The sequence below is a fragment of the Phytophthora parasitica genome, assembly GCF_000247585.1.
Source record: "Phytophthora parasitica INRA-310 unplaced genomic scaffold supercont2.31, whole genome shotgun sequence".
In the NCBI taxonomy this organism is placed as follows: Eukaryota; Oomycota; class Peronosporomycetes; order Peronosporales; family Peronosporaceae; genus Phytophthora; species Phytophthora nicotianae.
In genome coordinates, this window is record NW_008649017.1 from 507,337 (window position 1) to 527,227 (window position 19,891).

The window sequence follows — 19,891 nt, forward strand, 5'->3', positions numbered from 1 at the left end:
AAATCGGCCGAGGAGAAGACCAACAAACGCTTCTGCTTCGAAGTGGCCACGCCCGACTCGACCTTCTACATGTACGCGGAGAACGAGAAGCAGAAGGACGAGTGGATCGGGGCTATCGGGCGCGCAATCGTCAAGTTCTCCAGCTCCTTCACGGGCGACCAGGACGACGACGCTAACTAACACACGACAGCTATCGTAGGGACCAGTACAGGACACGTGAAATGCATATAAAGACTGATGAAGAAGACGAAAAAATTATTTACAACTTTGCAAGAAAAGAAAAAAAAAATACGGTAAGAAAAAACTTGTGGAGTCCAGGTGGGCAGAAGCTTGACACACTGCTTCATGCGCAGTGCTTCCCGATATGTTTGAGGCCGCTTACTTTTCAGACAGCACCTTGAAGAGGCTGGGTACCACCTCCATGCGCCAGGGTCCTCCTTCCAGCACTTCGCCGTCGATGTTCATGCAGTCGTCCAGTTGGTCAGGCTCAATCTCGACGGCCTTGACCTTCAAGTACGAGATCAGTTCGCTCTGGAGCTCCTTGCCCATCAGATACAGACCGAACAGCTTGGCCACGGCTACCAAACCGCCCTTACGGGTGAGAATGAGATCCAAATTGCCATCTGAAGGGTGCGAGTAAGCGCCGTCAGGAGTGATGTTGACAACGCCCACCACAACGTACTTGCTGCAGTCCTCTTTCCACAGGAACTCGGGGTATCTCTTACGACTGGCAGGACTTGAAATACTGCCAGCGATGCCTCCCCACGACTTGCGTTGCTGACTGAAGCGGTCCATATCGTACACTGTGCCTTCCTCCACTTCGAACTGGTCGAGTGCACCGGCATCCGGATAATCGTCGTACCGGAGAAGTGGCGGCTGCGGTTCCGTCAACACGTACCGGACACGGCCACTGTGTTTCTTGGGCAACACAACGGTGCGCTTCACCTTGAGGAAAGCATATCGTAGTGTACCCATCCAACGGTACCGTTCCGACTCGGCAGCGATGTCGCCTGCAACACCCCAGCCGAGACCGCAGTAGCTGTAGTGCACCACCTCCGGGTTGGCAGCAGACACAGCCGTCACCACATCCAGTGGACGCATTTTGCGCTTCAAGATGCAGTACAGAGCGGCGTTGACTGTCGGGATACCCGCCCCCGTGCCAAAGGCGTTCTGGGTACCGGCTGAAATGAGCGAAATGGGCGTTGACGCCACAATTTCGCGCCATTCATGCTCTGGACGAGTGAGTAGTCCATTCATGAACTCACATAGGGTTCCGTCTCCTCCGATAAACACGAGGGCTTCAAAGCCATCGTCAGCCGAGTAACTTTTACCCATTTCGGCACCATGGCCAGAATGGGTCGTTTCTTCCACTACGCAATCAAAGTTACCCAAATCCAGGAATGGCTTCACTTTGTCTGCCCAAATGCGACGAGCTTGGCGTTTACCCGAATGAGGGTTAACCACCACCTTCAAGAGCCGCTTCTCGGAAATAGGCGGAGCGCGAGCTTGCCAGCGTACGAGCTCCTGGATGGCGCCGACCCAACTGTCCACTACGTCAGTCTCGAGGCAGTGGAAGTCCACGTATTTGGGCTTGCGTAGTAGTGCCTTGGCTCCAGTGCCGCGACCCTTTTTGAAGTAGTGCACACGGAAGGTGTCGGCCTTCTTCTTGGCAATGACCTCGGCGCCCACCACGTCGTCGGTGGACAAGACGCCGAGTGTTTTCTTGCCTCTTGACCACGTGATGGTCTCCGGATCCAGTCTCAACTCGCACTTGCGGACGTGGTGATCCACCCGCACGACCGTGTTGAGCTGGGTATCGAGTGGAGCTTCTCGTCTCGAGAAGGCGGTGACTCGACGAATGCTCTCGCGTAGGCTGCTGCCCACGACCTCGTGTGGGTTATCGAACGTAAAGTCTCCGACCGAAGTAGAGCGCATACTGAACGCGGTCTTGGCGAGTTCCCTGGCCGATTCCCTGGATAGCTGCTGCACGTACGTTTGGCTACGTTTAGGCGGCATTCCGTGACTACTGGCCTTGCCGGCACTACGCGTGTGTGGCGACAACGGCGGCAACTGCAGCTGACGTTGCACGTATTGCTGGTAATTCTTGTTAGCGTCGCTGTTACTCTGAGCCTGTGAGAGCGTAGGCAGCGCGAAACCGCTTTGACTACTGGTCTCGGCTTCCTCCTCGGGCGTCTTGGGCGTCGTAAGCTCCACGTCGCTGGAGCGTACACCGCGCGGCGATAGGATATTGGACGATTGCGACGAGTAAGACGCTTCCTCGGCGCCTGCGAAGTGCACGGAGCTCTTGCCGTGTGAACTGGGCGGAGTGTTCAATCCGTCCAGGAACGACGTGTTGCCGCCTCGTGGCGTCATACTCAGCGCTCCTTCGGGTACGGTCTGCGGACCGCGGCTGGTGGTCGGACTCATGCTGTTAGTGCACCTGATCGGGGTCAGCTAAGACCCACTCACGCCGCTCGAGTCTGCTCTGCGTCGCAGCCAGAGTTTCGATTATGCTGATTGCCCTTGCTGTTGCGCTCGCTCTATCCGTTCGACACAAAGGTTAATGGGTAGGGAAAGGGATTACCACAATCCAGTCAGTGCTAAAAGCGAGCTAAAAGTCCTCTATTTATAGGCTGACTTCTGTACAGTACATGCAGCGAGTGGATACAGGCGTCGTCGGACGAGTTGATTCAAGTCGTCGAACGACGCTTAGTTTGATTGAGGCGATGGCGGGCGCCACGAGGCAAGTACATGCCTTACAGCGCTGCATCGGAAGTCGATATCGGAACGCGATACTGTATGTGCGGTATTGCCGCATGACTTAGAGTTTGTATGGGCTGATTGGAAGTTGATGTGGGACCATGCGGGACGTTTAGCTAATTCGGACTTTAAAAAGTAGCTTGGAGAGTCATATTTCTTGATTACACCAATCTGAATGGCTCAGCTGAGGCTTTCGATTACCCCGGTGACAAAACCGGAGTACAATCGAGTTCCGCTGTCATCGAGCCTCTAATTTATTTACCAATTGTCGGAATTTCCAAGCTAATGCTTTAGTAATATTTTCGGCTTTTGCTCCAGAAGTGTAATGTCAGTGTCCGAAGTAAAAACTACAGGCACAGACAAGAGAGGCGATTCGTGCTTTCGTCGACTAAGGACTGTTCGTTACAGATTCAACGTCTGTATGGCGGTTGCCTCCGAAATTGGTGAGTTATACCGAGTACAGCCAACTACAGGAATATCTTGTACTTGAAATATGTCGCCAACTGGTCTAACTGTTTGTACTCGTCAATCACGGAAATGGCTACCGCACTGACACTGACATCATGACCTAGCTGTTTGTACTCGAAATAACTCGTCAATTAACAACGCGAGAATGCGCGATTGGATTGAGGCGTTAACTCGAATAATTAGCATTGAATTGAGAAGTTTACGCTGTTTGCTTCCTAACGTCAGAGCGCATTTTTGTTGTCGAGAATTTTCAGCACTGCATAAATGTTGATGGCCAAAAGCATGCAGCGAGAGAGCCAACTTGAGACAGGGCTATGCCATTGCATATCGCCAAGTCAACACAGCGCTATCGTAGCCTGTGCTGTCGATCAGCGATCGTCGAGCTATCAGCAGCAATCAAAATTCCTTGTATATTCCTATTTTGTCATCTGCTTTATTGGACGGATTTTGAAGCCAGCAGCTGCAGACGTGGTCTCATCCAGCCATGATCGCGCATCAATACTGAATGCAAGTTACTTACTGTTTTGTAAAGTGCCTCTGTATCAGCATCAAAATACAACGTTGCCGCCAGGTTGTGGTCCAAACTTCGGGGCTTAAAGTTGCCTTCTGCAATGCCTCCTGGAGCGGGAGGTGGTCGTAATACAATCCTCCGCACGAGAGTTATGTTGTGTCTTCCAATACTAATGGCATATTAAGGGGTTATCGAATAATGAAGGTTAATTTTATACATGAATCCTCTACAAAACATTCATTGTACAATATGATAAATTAAAAGAGGCTCTCTAAAATTGAGGTAAACATGTGGGAACCAATCAAAGCGTAAAATTGTTTATGTGCCCATAATACCACTTTTGGTTGGAGTCAACTTCATGGACTTATGCACAGTTAACCTTTTCCATCTTCACTTTCACCATTGGTCCTAAAATTAACCAGATTAAATACAACGACCAATAATATCTCTCTGTTCAATCTCACAACTCACTTCCAAAAACCAACATGGCAGCAGGCACGCGCTCAACCGACCGCTCGGCCGATCGCCGTGTGCGTCGGTCCCATCGCTCGCGCAGTCGCTCGCCGTCCGCTTCACGCTCCCGTCGCTACTCACACCGCCGCTCCTCGAAACGGCGCAGTGTGAGTCGCAGCCATAGCCGAGAACGCTCCCGACGTTCCAGTCGCCACCACCAGAGCCGCAGGCGCCACCGATCGCGCTCTCGCTCGCACTCCAGAAAGCGCCACAAGCGACACCGTCGTGATAGCGATGACAAGCGATCCAGGCGTCGCTCGCACTCTAAATCCAGGTCTAGGTCGACGGCTAGAGCAAAGGAGAAGAAGCAAAACGATAAGCCGACCATTACGTCGCCTTCCGCCTCGCTCTCGCAAGATTCTCAGACCGAGAAGTCCGTAGTTGATGCAGATAAGACACAGGTTAATACGACTGAAGATGTGGCCATGGAGGACGTCTCAGAACCTCAGAAAGAGGCGCAATTGACTCAGACTTTGGCCAAGATCGCAGTCCAAGAAATCAAAAAGGAGGAAGCTACAGTCGACAAGAAGGAGGAGGCAACTAAAGCTGTCAATCAGGAGTCTGATGACAAGCAAGAGCCAACAACTCCCAAGCCAGCGCTCGATGTGAGCTCAATCAAAGCAGATATCCTCAAGGCGCTCGCCGACGCCAGAAGTACCATCGCCGTGATCAAGAAAAGCGGAGCCAACACCTCCGTTGCAACCACCCCCACAGCAGCAACAGCCCCAGTCACTGTCGGAAAGGAAAGCGAAGAAAACCCAGTAGAATCACCTAAGAAAGAGACGACCCCGTCACCACAGCAGCCAACTCCATCTCCAAAGAAGACCGTCCCTACTGACGAGTTCGACATGTTCTCAATGGCAGCTCTGGATGACCATAACGATGCAATGAACGGCAGCACAGGCGTCGCTGCAATAACAGTGGATGAAGTAGCATTACAATCCAATTGCGACGACGCTGAAGGGTACTATTCCACTACAATTGGAGAGGTGCTGAACGGCAAGTACCGTGTGCTCGGTACTGTCGGAAAAGGCGTGTTCTCCACGGTACTGCGCTGTCAGTGCATCACTCCGCTAACGACCGATACTGGTCACTCCCTCAGTGTCGTCGCAGTCAAACTTATCCGGAACAACGACGTCATGCGTGATGCTGCACAAACGGAACTGAAGCTTCTCAAAGAATTAGGAAAGCGTGACCCACGCGACAAGAAACACTGCATCCGACTACTAGACTCGTTCACGCATCGGAACCACGTAGCCATGGTGTTCGAGCCCATGCAGATGAACGTTCGTGAAGCCATGAAGAAGTTTGGAGGCAAAGGAGGCATTTCGATCCAAGCTGTACGGATTTTCAGCAAGCATCTGCTTGTCGCGCTTAATCATCTGGAATCCTGCGGTGTTATCCATGCTGGTACGGATAAAAGAATGTATTTGGAAGTGGTTAAATAACTAAGTTGTTATGAACAGATATCAAACCGGATAACATGCTGCTGGATGAGAAACAAACGACCATCAAGCTGTGCGACTTTGGCTCGGCGTTTAAAGCGGACAACGGGAAGCAGGACCCGACGCCGTATCTTGTTAGTCGGTTCTACCGCGCGCCCGAGATCGTGCTGGGTCTTGCCTACGACAAAGCGGTAGATATGTGGTCTGTCGGTTGTTGCTTGTACGAGATGTTCACTGGCAAAGTTATGTTTCCAGGGAGCACGAACAACGAGATGCTCAAATTCTTTATGGAGCTCAAGGGCAAGATCCCGAACAAGTTGATTAAGAAGCATCGTCAGGCGTATATCGACCAATTCGAGATGGAACCGCACTTTACGGAAGACCTCAAGTTCTGCAGCCGAGAAAGCGACCGTGTAACGGGTAAGACGTAGTTTTAAGCTTAACACTGTATTTTATGGGTTTAGTAGTGCTAATGTTGTGCTTATCCTGTGTTTGACCAGGTAAACCTGTGTTGCGCTTGATGGACACCATCAAGACCAAGAACGATCTTGTTGGCAGTCTGATGGCAGCGAAGAGCGCCACGGATGACCGGAAGCAGGTGCTGGAGCTGCGTAGTCTACTGGATCGGATGTTCACGTTGGATCCGACGAAGCGCATTACAGTGAGAGATGCACTAGCGCACCCGTTCGTGAAAGGCTCGTGAGAAGGACAACAGAGACTTGATCCAGTGAACTTCCCAAGTAAGCCGGCATCGTACTACACAGACTGGTTTCCAGTTTCATGGCCTGCCCGTTATGGTAAAGCTGAATGCTTAGTTGCTCTTTCTCTTCTGCTAACCCAAGCGTTTGTTCCGTTTTACCGTGCAACATGACCGATTCGATTTGAAACTGTTTCTGAATATTTGCTTATTGTCTCCTTCCTATCTGGCCGTGGGTAAATGACTCATTTGAGAAGTTGTGGCATGGAGTGGGGTACGTGTACGTTAACTTACGTTGTATCAGGTTGATCATTGGGAGCTACGCTTCAATCCAAGTTTCAGCATAACCACTTTCCACAAAGCTCCATGAAAACCGTATCTACTATCGCCGCAGCTTCCATTGCGCCTGTCACCGTTGCTTACCATGTCGAGTTTTTGGCAGAGAGAGATGTTGGGTTGAATACATACACAATGGGAATCCGCGCCACCATCAATGACGATAGTTTTTGCGGTGGATCGCTGATCTCTTCTACGCATGTACTGACTAGGACGGCGTGTCGTGGTAGTGTACTAAGCCGGCGAGTTGGGTGTCTGTAGGCTCTACCTCAATGGCACACATGACGGCGAGCAGATTAAAAACAGACCGCGCACAAATCTAGCATCTACATCTAGACGACATGATGTTTTGGGCTGAAGCTGTCGATATCGAGACTTCAGATTAAATAAAACTTGCTCATAGTTTCATGATTTTATTTTGTCGCTGTTCAGGATAAAAAGTGTCCACTATCGAGACGTTTCGTTCATCATTAACCTTGTTTTCCTAGCTCGTCGCGAACGAGTAGCACAGATAGAGAAAGACCAGTGTGAAGATCATGCCTCCTATGACGATCCAAAAGTCCACCGTATCTCTCCTCTCGATCACTCGCAGCAGTGAACTGGACAGTCCTAATCTATTCGCAATATCCAACAATTTGGTGCGCACATTCTACACAATCACATAGTGCCTCATCAGCCTCTCCTTCTCCCTCCTATACTGTAGATACACGCACCTTCATGCGGTTACGTTGCTCGCCCAGATCCCCCAGAATGGACTGCGACAGACTCGTGAGGTCTGAGACCATCTGTGACGATCGCTGCAGACTTTCCGACTCCTGCGCTGCGTACATGGCTCCATTGCCACTATCAAAACCCTGTAACAATGCATTAGCGCCCATTGATCCAATAACCCCTTCATAGCGTTCGTACCGCGTTTCGTCTGCTCATGAGACTCTCGCGTTCTCGCGCCTCAACTGCACGGCGGTTTACACTGTAAATATGCTGCTCCAGTGTGCTGCCCAGAGCGTGGGTCTCACTACGCAGCTGCTGCAGTCTTTTAGTCCATGTGTCCTTCTCTGTAGGCTTGGCATTGGTCTGTACGAGCGAGTCCAGTTGCCACAGAAGCTGCTCCAGTGTACTGAGGTTCCCTCTGGCTTCGGCTTGTAACTCGGCGTCCGTCTTGCCGCCTGTACGGCCCGAGTCCAGGTAGCTCATCTGCATCTTGAGCTCGAACTGCAGCTTACGCGCCTGCGGGTACAGCGAGTCCAGCGTCTGGCGGCCATGGCCCATGCCCGCATGCATCTCGACAAGTCCACGCGGCACCTAAATGACGTTTTGTAATGCTGAATGTTGTGTCGTCACGGTATCGGCTTAAAGAGGGGAAATATGTACCCATTGTCGATCGGACTGTCTTTCACTTGTGGTCGTGGTATCTTTTAAGACGACCATCATTTTTGAGGGGGGCGATCCATCATCTCGACATAGAAACGGCGGCTGGGCCACTGATGCCTTTCAGACTTTATGTCGTGAGCTAGCATAAGATTACCTAGCAAAGTAAGGATCTATGCCGTAGCGTATGGTTAGCGCATAGCCTTTCTAATCCGATCGGATAATACTGCTTCATGCTGGCATTGAAGAAGAGCTTCCTGATGCATCTAAAACACCCTAAATGAAGCTGCCCATCAGTGAGTAGAGCAGATTAAGGTCTTGCACAACAGTCTCCAGAAGTACCCATGAGACTGCACGTAACTGCGCATGATTCTGCTTGGTATTCGCCGATATGGTCAACCAGTGGCCACTTTTGTGAGCTTGGGCGCATAAATGCTTGGATTCTAGAAAATTCGACCACATTCATTAGAAGGGACATGTTGTCTGCGAACGTCCACCATGTCTACCGCACTGGACGCATTAGTGGCAGCCGGTGGATGCTGCGACGGAAATGTCTGCTGCTGCGACGGCGGTAGTAGTAATTGCAGTCTAGCGCGAACTCGCAAAGCACTAAACATAGCGGACAGCGGCAAACGCCAGGCATCGCTATAGCAGCGGTGGTGGTCGTGAAAACGAAAATGCCGTTGGGGACAGCAGGGGAATAAAATTATATCAAGTGGTGGTGGGTCTTATTCATGTCGCATTCTCCCTGTCAAATCGGATCACTGGCGTACCCGACTTTGGTCGGTTGTCCTCGTTTTTTTTTTTTATCTGACGCGACCTGTCGCCCAGGCTCCTCTGGCGTGCTGTGGGCTGTTGTGCTAATGGGCGTCCTTCTTGGTGGCTAAATCCTCGCGTGCACCAATAACTTTTCTAGTCAAATGCTTCTATGCCACTTTCGCGGCGTTTCTTGCTGTAAAATCGATGCGCGGGACGCGCACTGTACTGCTCCGAAGTCCGCCCACTTTTCCGAAAAATCGTACTCAGTTATAGAGGTCACTGCGTTTAGATGTCGCCCCTCCCAGCGTCTCTTTTTAACCCCTTTCTCGTGCACTAAACAACAGGTACGGCAACAGAACGCTGGGGTACGGCAACAGAACGCGACCTCGGAATTCGCTGGTGTTCGATTTGAGATCGCATTTGCGGCCAGCATTAAGTTTGACAGGACATCACCCAGCTGCACTTACGACGACGACCTCAGAAGCGAATTTGCGGCCCTGAGCAACAACCAACGAGCTTGTGCCCGTGAGTGCGTTTTGAATGACAACAGCCCCAACCTGTCTCGCTCTTGACGTAGGGGCTTCAACACGACACCAACTAACCAAAATCTGTGTAACGTGTCTTGGCGATACCCTCAAAGCAGGAACAGTAACATTGCAAGAAGCTTATTATAAGCAAGAAGCAGCAGGCCTTGAGCCCCTCCGCAGCCATGAGCAGCAACTTCACGCGCGATGCGACGGTCCCGTCGTCCACCAGTGCGCAGAGCTCGACGGCCACTGTGACGTCGAGTTCGACGACAACCACGACCACAGCCACAGCCTCCACCAACCCCAACGCCAATGCCAATAACAGCAGCACTAGTCCGAGTGGCAGCAGTCCCAGCAGCTCGGGCGACGGCAATGGCCGCCCAGGCAATGCGCAGCAGAGCTCCGGCAGTGACGGCAGTAGCCCCATGCGTCGTCTGCCAACCGTATTGCGTGCTCCTCCCGGGGCGAATAGCGGTACCCCGTCCAACGCCACCAGTGCGCCGGTCGCCACGGCCGCCTCGACCACGCGGTCGCAGACGCAGGCTCAAGCGGCTCAACAACAGGGTCAGAGTCAGAGCCATTCGGCGATCAATACCGCTACAGCTGGTAACCGAGACATTACCGGTATGGGTCGTCGTCACATGTACCCGAGCCAGGCGCTCGCCAGTCCGTACGGCGGCAGTGGTGCGCCATCGCCGGCACAGATGCAGCCTCAATACTTTGGATCCGAAGGCGGACGTATCACGACCGCGTCGTCGTCGTACAACCACGACCACCTATCTCCAGTGTCATCTCCAGCAATGGGCGAGTCGTGGGCTAGCGCTGGCAATATGGCCAATCGTGGACTCAAACGCCACCTTCCGCAACAATATGACGGCTACAGTCGAGCAGGATCCAGCACTAGCAGCATCCGGATGCCGCAACAGCAACCCGCAATGCAAAACACAGCGAGCGCCACACAATCCGGAGCTCGCAGAGGCCCCAACTCGCGCTCGCCTACAATGCAGATATACGGGATGCCACCGAACGAAGATCCCATGCAGTACGAACCATCAGGTGAGGCGCGTCACCCTCGTGACAGCACACGGTACGAAACGTGGACGTCCAAGCAGCTCCGCAAAAAATGTTCGCACCTGAAGCTCCGCGGCCTCAAGAATGTGAAAAAGCATGTGATGGTGGAGGCGTTATACCGGTACTACCGGAATCAGCGACTCAAAGACATGGCCGACGCAGCCAGCGCCGAAAAGATCAGCGCTGCGTCACAGCAGATCTCGTCGCCACAGCCGCCCCAGCAGCGGCGAATGGACGCCCGACGGCCGTCTAGTATCAGCGGCAGCTCTGTATCGGGCGGGCGTCCCGATATGCAGTATCCATCGCGGTACGACCAGCGCAACGCCGGCCCAACGCAGTCTCAATACGGTCCGTACAACTCGCGATCCCGTAGCTACAGCAACTATGGCAGCCAAAGTCCGTCGCCTCCGTCGAGTGGAGGAGACAGCGCTTCACGTCCTCAACGTGCTGGGCCGAAATCCAATAGCAATGGATATTATTTGGACGAAGAATCCAAGGGCGAGTCGCAGTACAAGGAGGTTCCGGTGACGTCGGAAGATGTTATTCGTCTGGTGGACGTCGTGCTGTCCCCCGAATTCGTCGACCGATTGTCTGCTGAGCTGTCACGGTGGCAGTTCTGGGTGGACGTTCGGGAGATGTACATTGCGCTGCTTAATAGGCAACATCCGCCTGGATCTGCTGGTGCCAATGGGGAAGGAGGACCCGTCGGAACAGGAGGCAGCGCCACCAACTCGCGCAATTTCAAGTGGAGCAGCATGCAGCTGTGGGAGATCTGGAAGGAGCTATCTTTCGCGTACACCAAGACGTGCTTCGAGTTCACCGCTGCTGGTATGAACAAGAGTGAGCAAGACCTATATATCGCTTCAGCCTGCTGGGGGTTCAAGCTCTTCATTGAGTGTAGACCCCACGATGAGATGCGAGCGATATCTTATGAAAAATACTGGTACTGACATATGCTATGATGTTTTTATTGTTGCAGGAGTGGACGATCGGGAGTATATCAACTTCTGCGACGGCAGACCGGACGTGTATTATCTGCATCAAAGACTACATCTCCGTCCAGATCTGCTGCATTTGATCAAGTCTAACGAGTATATCGATGAGAAGTGCACCAGCGACGCGTCTGAGACCATCGCACACGAGCAACAACAAGCTCAGCAACAGCAACAAGCCGGACCTTTGGTGGGTACTGGGTCTCCTCTACTACGCGCACACAAGCGCTACAAGCGATCTACTCCCATGGCGGCCGGATCGGCTTCCACCGCGTACAACAGCGCGCGTGCCATCGCTGCCTTCCGTAACGGCAACGCAGATGGTTCTGGCGCTGCTAATGGAGGGAATAGTGGCGACAACGGATTAGGTCAAGGCAGCGGAGACTCGCGCGGTCACTCACCGGAAGAGAACAGTACGGAGAACTCGGAGACGACGGGAGAAGAAGCAAGCAGCAACACGGCCAACTCGAACGCCAGCAATAGCTCGCAAGACGTGTCGATGCGCGCTGCACTGGCCGAGCAGAAGTACTTTGGACTGTTGTTGCAGAACTTTGAAGTGATCTTCGAGTCGCTGCACAACAAGAAGGTGCTTTTGGCCACACTGCGTAAGGACAGCAAGGCCCCAGATCACCTGATTGCGGATCTGCACGACGATATCCACGTGCTGTCGGCGCTCAAGAAGGAATTCCGTAACAAGCTGCGACGCACGATACAGTGAGTCGCGACGATGTCGAGTTTAGTGTCAGGGAATGTTTAGCGACAGTGGCTATTTATCGTAATTATGAGGCCGATGAAGCCCTTTTCAAATTCAAATTAGCCAATCAAATCGCTTCGCGCAAAATAGACTACAAAGTTGAAGTTTTCTTTCGTTGGTATTTTTTTTTATAAAATATTTTTTTTGTTGCGATGGGGGCGATGGTGAGTGCTTGTGTCTGGCAATACGCGGATATTCGATATGGGTTTCTGGATCAAGAGCTGGGCTTCGACAACTTGCATGCGTTGGCGGCGCAAGGACGGCACAAGGCTGTTCGCAAGCTGCTGAGGCATGGCATGGACCCAAACGCTCGTCGTATGGAAGGAGCGCTTGGAGCGGACGATGATGAACGAGGCGATTCTCCTATGATCTGTGCTACCAGGTTGGTATAAACTGTCGATTTGTTGCAGAGCTGGGCTAATGAGATTGTAGAGGTGATCTGGGCAACAAGGACCAACAGCGACACGTAAACACGCTCGAAGTGCTGCTACATTTCGGAGCGAAGGTCAATCAGCCCAATCTGGTACGAATTGTGGCTGTTGCTTTTGATCCTGCCATTAGCATCTGAATTTTGGTTTATTAGCTGAACCAGACGCCTCTGTACGTTGCGTGTGAGCGAAACTTGTTGCGCGTCGCAACGTGGTTGCTGCAACACGGCGCCGACGTCAATATCAATTGCAAGGTGGGATCTCGAAATTCTTTTATTTTGAAAGGTTTTATTGAGAAGCTTCGTTGTCAAATGGACTAGACGGGTGTATCGCCACTCATGTGTGCATACCAGAACCAGAACGAGACGCTCGCCACTATGTTACTCGAGAAAGGAGCAGTCGTCATCCGTCCGCCTACGACGTTTAGCCACATCAAGGTAGCTTTGCTTTGTTTCGCCTTTTCTTTCGATAGAAGTGCTTACAGACGTTTAAAAAAAAAAACAGTTCCCTGAGCTCTCAGACGAGCTTGACAATGATGAAGCTTCAGCCAACGACAAACAAGCCGCCAAGTTGCATTCATCTCTGCAGCAATTCGTCGACCGCGAGGCAGAGCGACGAGAAGGTTTGCTAAAAGCTGCTCATGAGGCACAACGTCTGGAGGATCAACGTATATACCGAGAACAGCTCGCTAAAGAGGGGTCTAAACGCAAAGCTCGTCGTCGTCGTAAACGTCTGGAAGCCCAGCAACGACGCAATTTGCCTCCAGTGAACGCCGCCTCCGACATTGATCGTGATGAGGAATACTTACGTAGTAATTCTGCACCTAGTCAGGATGGTCTGTTACTATGGGAGAAGAAAGCGATGAATCCTCGGGCCCCATCTCGAAGACCTCAATGGGTAGCGAGACAGATTCACTGTACGCAACAGTCACAGAACCATCGAACCGAGTCGGAACACGACTTCATGTGTCAGTGTACCAAGCTCTACGAGTCAATTGAGCAAGAGCGCAGTCGTCGAAGAGCTAACTCCATCACTACCGTAGCAACAAAGTGATCATAATAGTCAATGCGATCTTAGCTTTGAAACGCCGCGCCTACTCAACCAACTTTGTATAACGAGAACTTTAGACAGAGATAAGAACACAAGTATGCCTGGACGCGTGAGCGAGCACCACCAAGAAGAGGTGCGTGCAAACTGAGACCTTGGTTGCGCAAGTCTCACGCTATTTCTTGTAGCTGAGCAAGTTCCTCAAGTTCTTCCGCTCGCGTCTCAAGACGCACCTGGAGAACGTTGAAGCCGATTTCGAGGACACACGATCGGACCGGTTGTCGTCCGAAGAAGTCTACAGCCAAAAAGACATCCAAGAAGCCATCACGTCGCTATGTTTCGCCGTCAAGGTGGGAACAGCCACAAATTAATGATCAATGCAGTACTTTGACAGGTGATATTATTCTGCTTAGGCCAATATCCGCAGTGAGCTGCAGGACACTATCAACATGATGGCGTTATTGCTGCGTCAGATCTTCATTGAAGCCGAGGATAGCGTACGTCCTGCACTGCACTACAGCAAATTGTAAAATGACAAGCGACTAATTCTGTAACTTATAGAATCTTGCGCTGGACCTGGACATCGCCATGGTAGAAGATAAGGAGCTGCTGGAGCGTGTGGAGCAGCTCAGTGTATCCGAATGGACCAGTGGAGACTCAAGTAGTGCGGCGCAGATTGGAGCCATGCCGAAAAGTAAAGCAAAAGTTCAGGTCGACGCAGAGGCGAAAGATAAGCTGGAGAAACAGCTTCAACATGAACAGGAGCAGCACGAAGAGGAGATTCGTGCAGCGAAATTGACTTCCAAGCGAGAGCAAGAGGCTCTAGAAGCAGCACACGCCAAGGAGCTGCGGAAGTTGCAGCGGAAGCTCGAGCAGGCCAATGATCGTGTGGAGGAGCTCGAGAAGCAAGTGGAAGACGGACGACAGCACGTCGCCCAGACGGCGCAGTTCCAGTCCATGAAGCGCATGGTCACGACCAAGAACCAGCAGCTACAGGATCTGCGACGCCGACTTCAGCGCTACGAGCCCGACTACGCCGAGGACGACGGCGAGACCAAGGACGCCGATGATGACTAGTTCTTGGAAATTGCAAAAGTAGCCGGACTCAGCAATTATTTGCACTCGCTGGACCTGATACTGTTAAGAAAAAAAATCTGAATGATCATCACTCCTGCACCTGCACTCCAAATGGTAGACAACCTAAAGTCGAGTCTGGGAAGTTTGTCGTCCTTCTCAATAGAATTCGTTCTGGTTTTATCCGCTGCTAGAATGATGGTCCTTTTACAGTCCAGCAAGTCAAGCAGTTACGCCAGCACGAAATCGCACACCAGGGTCCAGAGAGACCTCGTCCAACTGTAAAACTGTCCAATCCGAGCCCCTGCCGCTTACAGGCCGAGCTTGGTGCGGCGCCAGTGGCGACGCTTGGCGTTGTACTTGATCGTGTTGTCAGTGCGCAGACGAATCCACTGCGGGATCGGGCGGTTCTGCTTGGCCTTCTTGGCGAGGATGCGCTTGGTACGGAAGGTCTTGTGCGACGGCTACACAAGGAGCATATTACTTGTTAGAATACTGCTCAGCCACAGTTTTTTCTCTGTATTTCGGCGGCTCCCGACGCGGTTTTCGGCGCAAAAAGCAGTCCGGTCGACACATTATTTAGCGGCGAGCTCAACCATGCGCGCGTCAACCTGATTTCCCTGCTGATCGGCGACCTAGACGCATCGGAAGCCCACGGACACAACACGCATACGCACCATTTTGGAAGGAATTTATTCGGACTGACGCGCTATTAGGAAGCGAGCGAGCCAACAGCGTCGGGCTGCCAACCAGCCAATTCAATCAGCCGCGTAATTACGCCATATAAATGTCCGTAAAAAGGGTTCTTACCAAACTTGGTGTACGTCACATCATGATTCTACAAAAGTGAACCCATTTGAACATTTATTTGACGTTTATATGGAACGGCGTGTCTGCTATCCCTCAACCTGGTTTCTTTACGTGTAGTGCTGTTACATGTATGCAAGCCGTACAATATTACTCCATATAGAACGCAATACGCACTTTTGCGTGGGTTGACAATTACCCGTTGGTACCAGCAAGCGCAGCGGTTCAGGCCTGATTTCTTTCACTTCTCACACCTTGGAGGTGCAAATCCATTTTTCTACGCTTGGCTTCACTTTGCAATCGGCTTTCGCAGGGTGTCCGCCGAAAAGGACTTGGTTTTTGTATTGACCTCTAAAAATCCACTCTTTTCACTTACTTACATTATCAACAATTGGCCTCATTCCTCATTCGACGCACATGAAGGCGCCGGTAGGTTCCGCGGGACCGCCGCGAGTCGACAGCGATGAACTGGACGTCGCCACAGGCACCTCCGCGTTCTCCGTGTCACCCTCATCACCGTCACAGTCTTCGCGTGCGCTGGATCGCTCTGTGGGCGACACAAACGCTTCCAACTTCTCGGTGTCACCTTCGCCGCTCTCGTCGCCGTTGCATTCGGTTCTGAGGCCTCCAGTCAATATCACGACCTCGCCACCACCTTCAGAACCGTCTACCGGCTCTGCAGACTCCCAATCACCGCTTAAATCCGCTCTGCGCAAGCCCAACAGTCCGCAGAAGCCCAAAATCGCGCGAAGAGTCTCCATCGAACACAATGTGCAAATGGACGCAGAATCCAGACGAAACCGAGAGAGATTGAGCTCCTCTCAACATTCCGCAGCTTCAGCCGAGTCCGCACGCTCTGGATTGGGCGACTCGGGCGTGAGTTTGCGGTTCCGACGGACACCCACGAACAGCAAGACGTCGCACCGCAGCTCCTTCGCTATGCGAGACACTGTGCTGTCCAGAATGTCGTCCAACGTGGGTACATTGCGAGAGAGTTTCTTCGGCGTGATAGGCAGAGGCACAACCGTGAACGACCCACTGGAATTGTCTCCAAACCAGGAATTCGATCTGGATGTCATTGACGAAAGTGGGGGGTTGGATGAAAATATCGGACAGATTCTCAAACCTCAAGTGGATTTTAGCAATTGGTCCAAGGAAGGGTACCTGGTCTTATCCGTGGGTCTGATCTTATTGGTCATAATGGTCATTTTGGCGGAAACAGTGAATTCTCTAAATGGGTACAACATCGACCCGGGTCTCGTATTTGGCTCGCTATTGACACTGATCCTCTGCGTCTGCGTCTTCGTGACGTATCATGGCGTGCAGAGCTACCAGAGACACCCCAATCCACTGATTTACTATAAATGCGTCATCGATATCTTCTTGGCGCTGAGGTTCTTACTAGACCCGATGCTACTGGATATGGGCGTATACAAAGCGGGTGACGAAGCTTCGTGTGCGTATTTATCCGGCATTACGCAGTTTCTGTATCTTTCAAGTGATTGCTGGTACTTTGCGCAGATTGTGGATCTCTATTGGTCCCTTACGAACCCATTTATGAGCGTTAAGGCCAACCGAAGATGGTTCAAGATCATGGTGTACTCGGCTGGAGCATTTACCGGTATCTTTGCAGCTTTTGTTCCTGGCGTACATGGACTAGCAGATGGTAATTATTGCTGGACGAAGCGCAAGACGACGGATGACCCTGTGGAGCGAGACTTTTTTCATCTTAACCGAGGAAGTTGGCTACTTTTTTACATGTGGATGATTTTATTTTATCTTTCGGGGATCGCAGTATTAATTTTTGGAGTGAAGAGACTTCGGTCGGGACTGCGTGATACGTTGCAGAGTCGTCGGGAAATGTTACGAAATGGAGCTCTGTCGATCATGAGTTACACTATTTACTGGACGATTGTGTTCATCTGGTACGCTCTGTCCTTCCAGACACGCACAACGTACGATAGGAACGGCAAATTCCCACCAAGTCACATTTTCCGTGCGTTTACGTTCACACTATCAGCTCGTGGCGCCGTGGACTATTTTGTGTGGTTTATGATAAATAGTCCGAGTTTGATCCGACCGAATTGGCTCAAATTCTCGTCTGATTCGGCCGATAAACAGTTTAGCGCACAGCTAAATACTGCACTGCAGGAAGAGCTCATTTACTTTACGATCGAAGGGATGACGCGTGCGATTCAGATAGCGGAAGAAGATCTCATTCGCATTCGAGATAGATCCCCCACACAGGAGCTGGTATTGGGCGTAAGTGACGATGAAGACGACCGAACTTCACTTGGCGAGGCTGCGACGACAGCCACGGGCGTTCCTGGAGCAGGCAGCAGTAGCAATTTACTGCAAAGCATGCAGAAAAACCGCATGCTGAACAGTATTACCGAGGCTATCAACGCTGGTCTTCATCGTAACAGCAGCGCCGACGCAGAAGCTCGACGCACCAAGAAGAAGAACAGTAAGGAGCCTGATTTCAGCTTCGATATCCCGCAAGAGCAGCGATCCATGCAGTCCAACGTCGAGCGTCATGTGAATAATCCGTCCTCTGCTTCAACTGCTGCTACGTCTCCAAGTCGTGCGTCGGGTACTACGACCGCTTCTATCCGGTTTACACCGTACAAGCCTCAGGCGTTTGCGGAGTTGCGTCAGGCTTACGGGATCAAAGCTGCAGATTTCCTAAAGTCATTCCAGACCAGTACAAAGCCCAATATTAGCGAAGGTGCCAGCGGTGCGTTCATGTTCTTCAGCGGTGACAAGAAGTACATTGTGAAGTCTATGGCTGAAGAGGAAGCGCGATTCTTGTGCGAGATCGCAGAGAAGTACACGGAGTACCTGACGTTGAATCCGAGCTCGTTGGTCACCAAGTTCTACGGCTGTTTCAAGATCACCATGTACGACAAACGGTTCTACTTTATCGTGATGGAAAACCTGTTTGATGTGATGGAGGAAGGCGTTCAGATACACCATCGATTCGATATCAAAGGGTCGTGGGTGAACCGAAGCTACAAGCGTCCACGTCGCGGTGCCAAGGTGAAATGTCGGCACTGCTCTATGATGTTTAAGTATGGCGCCAAGAAGAGTTTACTGCAGTGTCCGAACGTCGTGGGTCTGCACGAACCGAATGTGGTTTTAAAGGATAACGATCTGCGTACGAGGATGAGGATTGGAACGGAGGAAGGTGTGGAGCTGTACGAGCAACTGCGCGATGACTCGTTGTTCCTGTGTGACCTGGGGATCATGGACTACAGTCTTCTCTTAGGAGTCATGGACATCGAGTTCGTGGTGGATCAGCCTTCCAGACAGCCTAGCAACTCGGTCTTAAGCGAGCGCACGGCGGCTAATACCGCCACTAACACTGCGTCCAACAGTTTAAGCAACGACAGCTTTGTCTCGGCGTCGTCTTCGAACTGGTCATCATCCACTGAGAGCTCCTCGTCTGTAAACAGACCTATGCAGCTCAAGGAAGAGGAAGTCAAGACACCGAAAAAGCTTAACCTGAGTGTAGCGCCGAGTGTGCACTCCCTATTCAACCAGCCGGAAGACCCTCTAAACCGGTCGCGATACCCGTCTACCGGTGGAGAACCGCGCCCTAAGCGCTCTATGCGGAAGAGTAAGCGTGTCTTCGGACCTGGCTACTACTACGTCGGTATTATCGATATCTTGCAGACGTGGACACTGCAGAAACGCCTTGAGCGGTTCTGGAAGGTGGATATTCAACAGAAAGATGGCGAAGGATTGTCGGCTATTGACCCCGTACGGTACCAGCGCCGGTTTGAGACTAAACTGCGCGAGATTATTTCGATTCCGAAGGAATATCACCATCGCCAGCGTCGTAACCAGCCGAAGAACGCCATGTTTCAGTCCGTACAGCGTCTCAGTCCGGTGTTGCAAGCTGCCGCTGCCTTCGAGAGCGCAGCAGCAGCGCAAGAAGCGCGACGTGACTTGGCCCGTGCGCGGGGCGACTCGACCGACACGGACACGTCCGGCACGTCGTCCGGTACGGCGGAAGATGGAGATCTGGAACAGGCAGGAAGGAACCCGCAGCCCATTTTACTGCCGTTTAACCAGAGGCTCATCTCCACCAACTCGACACGCAGCCAGTTGAGCATGACGGATCTCGTGTGAGAGTGAAAAGTTGAAGCTGGCGACCAGCGCAATGGCAAATAGATTAGGATAGGAACTTCAGACGTTGAGTACGTTCATGTGAATTGCACGGGGCGGCTAGTGCCTCTCTTGTGTCGTGTACCATAAAGAAACGTTTTCACTTCAATGTGCGTCGATCTTCGATGGTCGAAGTACCGCTGTCTGCACAGATCTTAGCGTGG

General features: G+C 51.8%; 9 protein-coding genes across 19 annotated transcripts; 6 read left to right on the forward strand and 3 right to left on the reverse strand.

The window, feature by feature from the left end:
* Nucleotides 1–69: 69 nt before the first annotated feature.
* On the forward strand, nucleotides 70–180 carry PPTG_23167 (hypothetical protein; the record flags this gene model as incomplete). The annotated part of the gene is made up of 1 exon (XM_008908783.1): nucleotides 70–180. One exon carries the CDS (start codon nucleotides 70–72, stop codon nucleotides 178–180), a length of 111 nt encoding a protein of 36 aa, XP_008907031.1.
* Nucleotides 181–222: 42 nt separating this feature from the next.
* Nucleotides 223–2,618, reverse strand: PPTG_13070 (hypothetical protein). The gene has a single exon (XM_008908784.1). The coding sequence runs from the start codon at nucleotides 2,425–2,427 to the stop codon at nucleotides 379–381; it is 2,049 nt and encodes a 682-aa protein (XP_008907032.1). The 5' UTR covers nucleotides 2,428–2,618; the 3' UTR covers nucleotides 223–378.
* Nucleotides 2,619–4,172: 1,554 nt separating this feature from the next.
* PPTG_13071 (hypothetical protein) lies at nucleotides 4,173–7,141 on the forward strand. Of its 6 annotated transcripts, XM_008908788.1 has the most exons (5): nucleotides 4,206–5,662; nucleotides 5,719–5,888; nucleotides 5,953–6,117; nucleotides 6,198–6,494; nucleotides 6,652–7,131. In XM_008908788.1, the coding sequence occupies exons 1-3, from the start codon at nucleotides 4,225–4,227 to the stop codon at nucleotides 6,016–6,018; spliced, it is 1,674 nt and encodes a 557-aa protein (XP_008907036.1). In that variant the 5' UTR covers nucleotides 4,206–4,224; the 3' UTR covers nucleotides 6,019–6,117; nucleotides 6,198–6,494; nucleotides 6,652–7,131. The 6 variants fall into 6 exon arrangements, with proteins under 6 accessions (XP_008907035.1, XP_008907033.1, XP_008907036.1 ...); XM_008908787.1 differs by having other exon boundaries at nucleotides 4,173–5,662; nucleotides 6,198–7,141; XM_008908786.1 differs by having other exon boundaries at nucleotides 5,719–6,117.
* On the reverse strand, nucleotides 7,053–8,162 carry PPTG_13072. Of its 2 annotated transcripts, XM_008908791.1 has the most exons (3): nucleotides 7,640–8,162; nucleotides 7,444–7,584; nucleotides 7,053–7,379 (listed from the first exon to the last, which is right to left on the reverse strand). In XM_008908791.1, the coding sequence occupies exons 1-3, from the start codon at nucleotides 8,009–8,011 to the stop codon at nucleotides 7,215–7,217; spliced, it is 678 nt and encodes a 225-aa protein (XP_008907039.1). In that variant the 5' UTR covers nucleotides 8,012–8,162; the 3' UTR covers nucleotides 7,053–7,214. The 2 variants fall into 2 exon arrangements, with proteins under 2 accessions (XP_008907039.1, XP_008907040.1); XM_008908792.1 differs by having other exon boundaries at nucleotides 7,053–7,584.
* A 1,138-nt stretch (nucleotides 8,163–9,300) lies between these two features.
* On the forward strand, nucleotides 9,301–12,311 carry PPTG_13073 (hypothetical protein). Of its 5 annotated transcripts, none has more exons than XM_008908794.1 (3): nucleotides 9,301–9,382; nucleotides 9,501–11,295; nucleotides 11,435–12,311. In XM_008908794.1, the coding sequence occupies exons 2-3, from the start codon at nucleotides 9,567–9,569 to the stop codon at nucleotides 12,163–12,165; spliced, it is 2,460 nt and encodes an 819-aa protein (XP_008907042.1). In that variant the 5' UTR covers nucleotides 9,301–9,382; nucleotides 9,501–9,566; the 3' UTR covers nucleotides 12,166–12,311. The 5 variants fall into 5 exon arrangements, with proteins under 5 accessions (XP_008907042.1, XP_008907044.1, XP_008907041.1 ...); XM_008908796.1 differs by having other exon boundaries at nucleotides 9,501–11,283; XM_008908793.1 differs by having other exon boundaries at nucleotides 9,301–11,295.
* A 42-nt stretch (nucleotides 12,312–12,353) lies between these two features.
* PPTG_13074 (hypothetical protein) lies at nucleotides 12,354–13,682 on the forward strand (the record flags this gene model as incomplete). The annotated part of the gene is made up of 5 exons (XM_008908798.1): nucleotides 12,354–12,583; nucleotides 12,634–12,724; nucleotides 12,785–12,883; nucleotides 12,950–13,066; nucleotides 13,134–13,682. 5 exons carry the CDS (start codon nucleotides 12,354–12,356, stop codon nucleotides 13,680–13,682), a joined length of 1,086 nt encoding a protein of 361 aa, XP_008907046.1.
* Nucleotides 13,683–13,776: 94 nt separating this feature from the next.
* On the forward strand, nucleotides 13,777–14,893 carry PPTG_13075 (hypothetical protein; the record flags this gene model as incomplete). The annotated part of the gene is made up of 4 exons (XM_008908799.1): nucleotides 13,777–13,812; nucleotides 13,865–14,026; nucleotides 14,090–14,173; nucleotides 14,238–14,893. 4 exons carry the CDS (start codon nucleotides 13,777–13,779, stop codon nucleotides 14,751–14,753), a joined length of 798 nt encoding a protein of 265 aa, XP_008907047.1. The 3' UTR covers nucleotides 14,754–14,893.
* On the reverse strand, nucleotides 14,775–15,524 carry PPTG_13076 (60S ribosomal protein). Its single transcript, XM_008908800.1, has 2 exons — nucleotides 15,428–15,524; nucleotides 14,775–15,214 (listed from the first exon to the last, which is right to left on the reverse strand). Exons 1-2 carry the CDS (start codon nucleotides 15,428–15,430, stop codon nucleotides 15,062–15,064), a joined length of 156 nt encoding a protein of 51 aa, XP_008907048.1. The 5' UTR covers nucleotides 15,431–15,524; the 3' UTR covers nucleotides 14,775–15,061.
* A 327-nt stretch (nucleotides 15,525–15,851) lies between these two features.
* On the forward strand, nucleotides 15,852–19,843 carry PPTG_13077 (hypothetical protein). Its single transcript, XM_008908801.1, has one exon. It carries the CDS (start codon nucleotides 15,975–15,977, stop codon nucleotides 19,689–19,691), a length of 3,717 nt encoding a protein of 1,238 aa, XP_008907049.1. The 5' UTR covers nucleotides 15,852–15,974; the 3' UTR covers nucleotides 19,692–19,843.
* The last annotated feature ends 48 nt before the right edge of the window (nucleotides 19,844–19,891 follow it).

Coding starts and splice junctions, on each gene's coding strand:
- PPTG_13071 (XM_008908785.1), top strand. CDS start 4,225: ATGGCAGCAGGCACGCGCTCAACCGACCGCTCGGCCGATCGCCGTGTG. Junction 5,663..5,718: donor CTGCGGTGTTATCCATGCTG/GTACGGATAAAA, acceptor TGTTATGAACAG/ATATCAAACCGGATAACATG. Junction 6,118..6,197: donor AGAAAGCGACCGTGTAACGG/GTAAGACGTAGT, acceptor GTGTTTGACCAG/GTAAACCTGTGTTGCGCTTG.
- PPTG_13073 (XM_008908793.1), top strand. CDS start 9,567: ATGAGCAGCAACTTCACGCGCGATGCGACGGTCCCGTCGTCCACCAGT. Junction 11,296..11,434: donor CGCTGCTGGTATGAACAAGA/GTGAGCAAGACC, acceptor TTATTGTTGCAG/GAGTGGACGATCGGGAGTAT.
- PPTG_13072 (XM_008908791.1), bottom strand. CDS start 8,011: ATGCATGCGGGCATGGGCCATGGCCGCCAGACGCTGGACTCGCTGTAC. Junction 7,585..7,639: donor TCATGAGCAGACGAAACGCG/GTACGAACGCTA, acceptor GCATTGTTACAG/GGTTTTGATAGTGGCAATGG. Junction 7,380..7,443: donor AGCAACGTAACCGCATGAAG/GTGCGTGTATCT, acceptor GTGATTGTGTAG/AATGTGCGCACCAAATTGTT.
- PPTG_13070 (XM_008908784.1), bottom strand. CDS start 2,427: ATGAGTCCGACCACCAGCCGCGGTCCGCAGACCGTACCCGAAGGAGCG.
- PPTG_13077 (XM_008908801.1), top strand. CDS start 15,975: ATGAAGGCGCCGGTAGGTTCCGCGGGACCGCCGCGAGTCGACAGCGAT.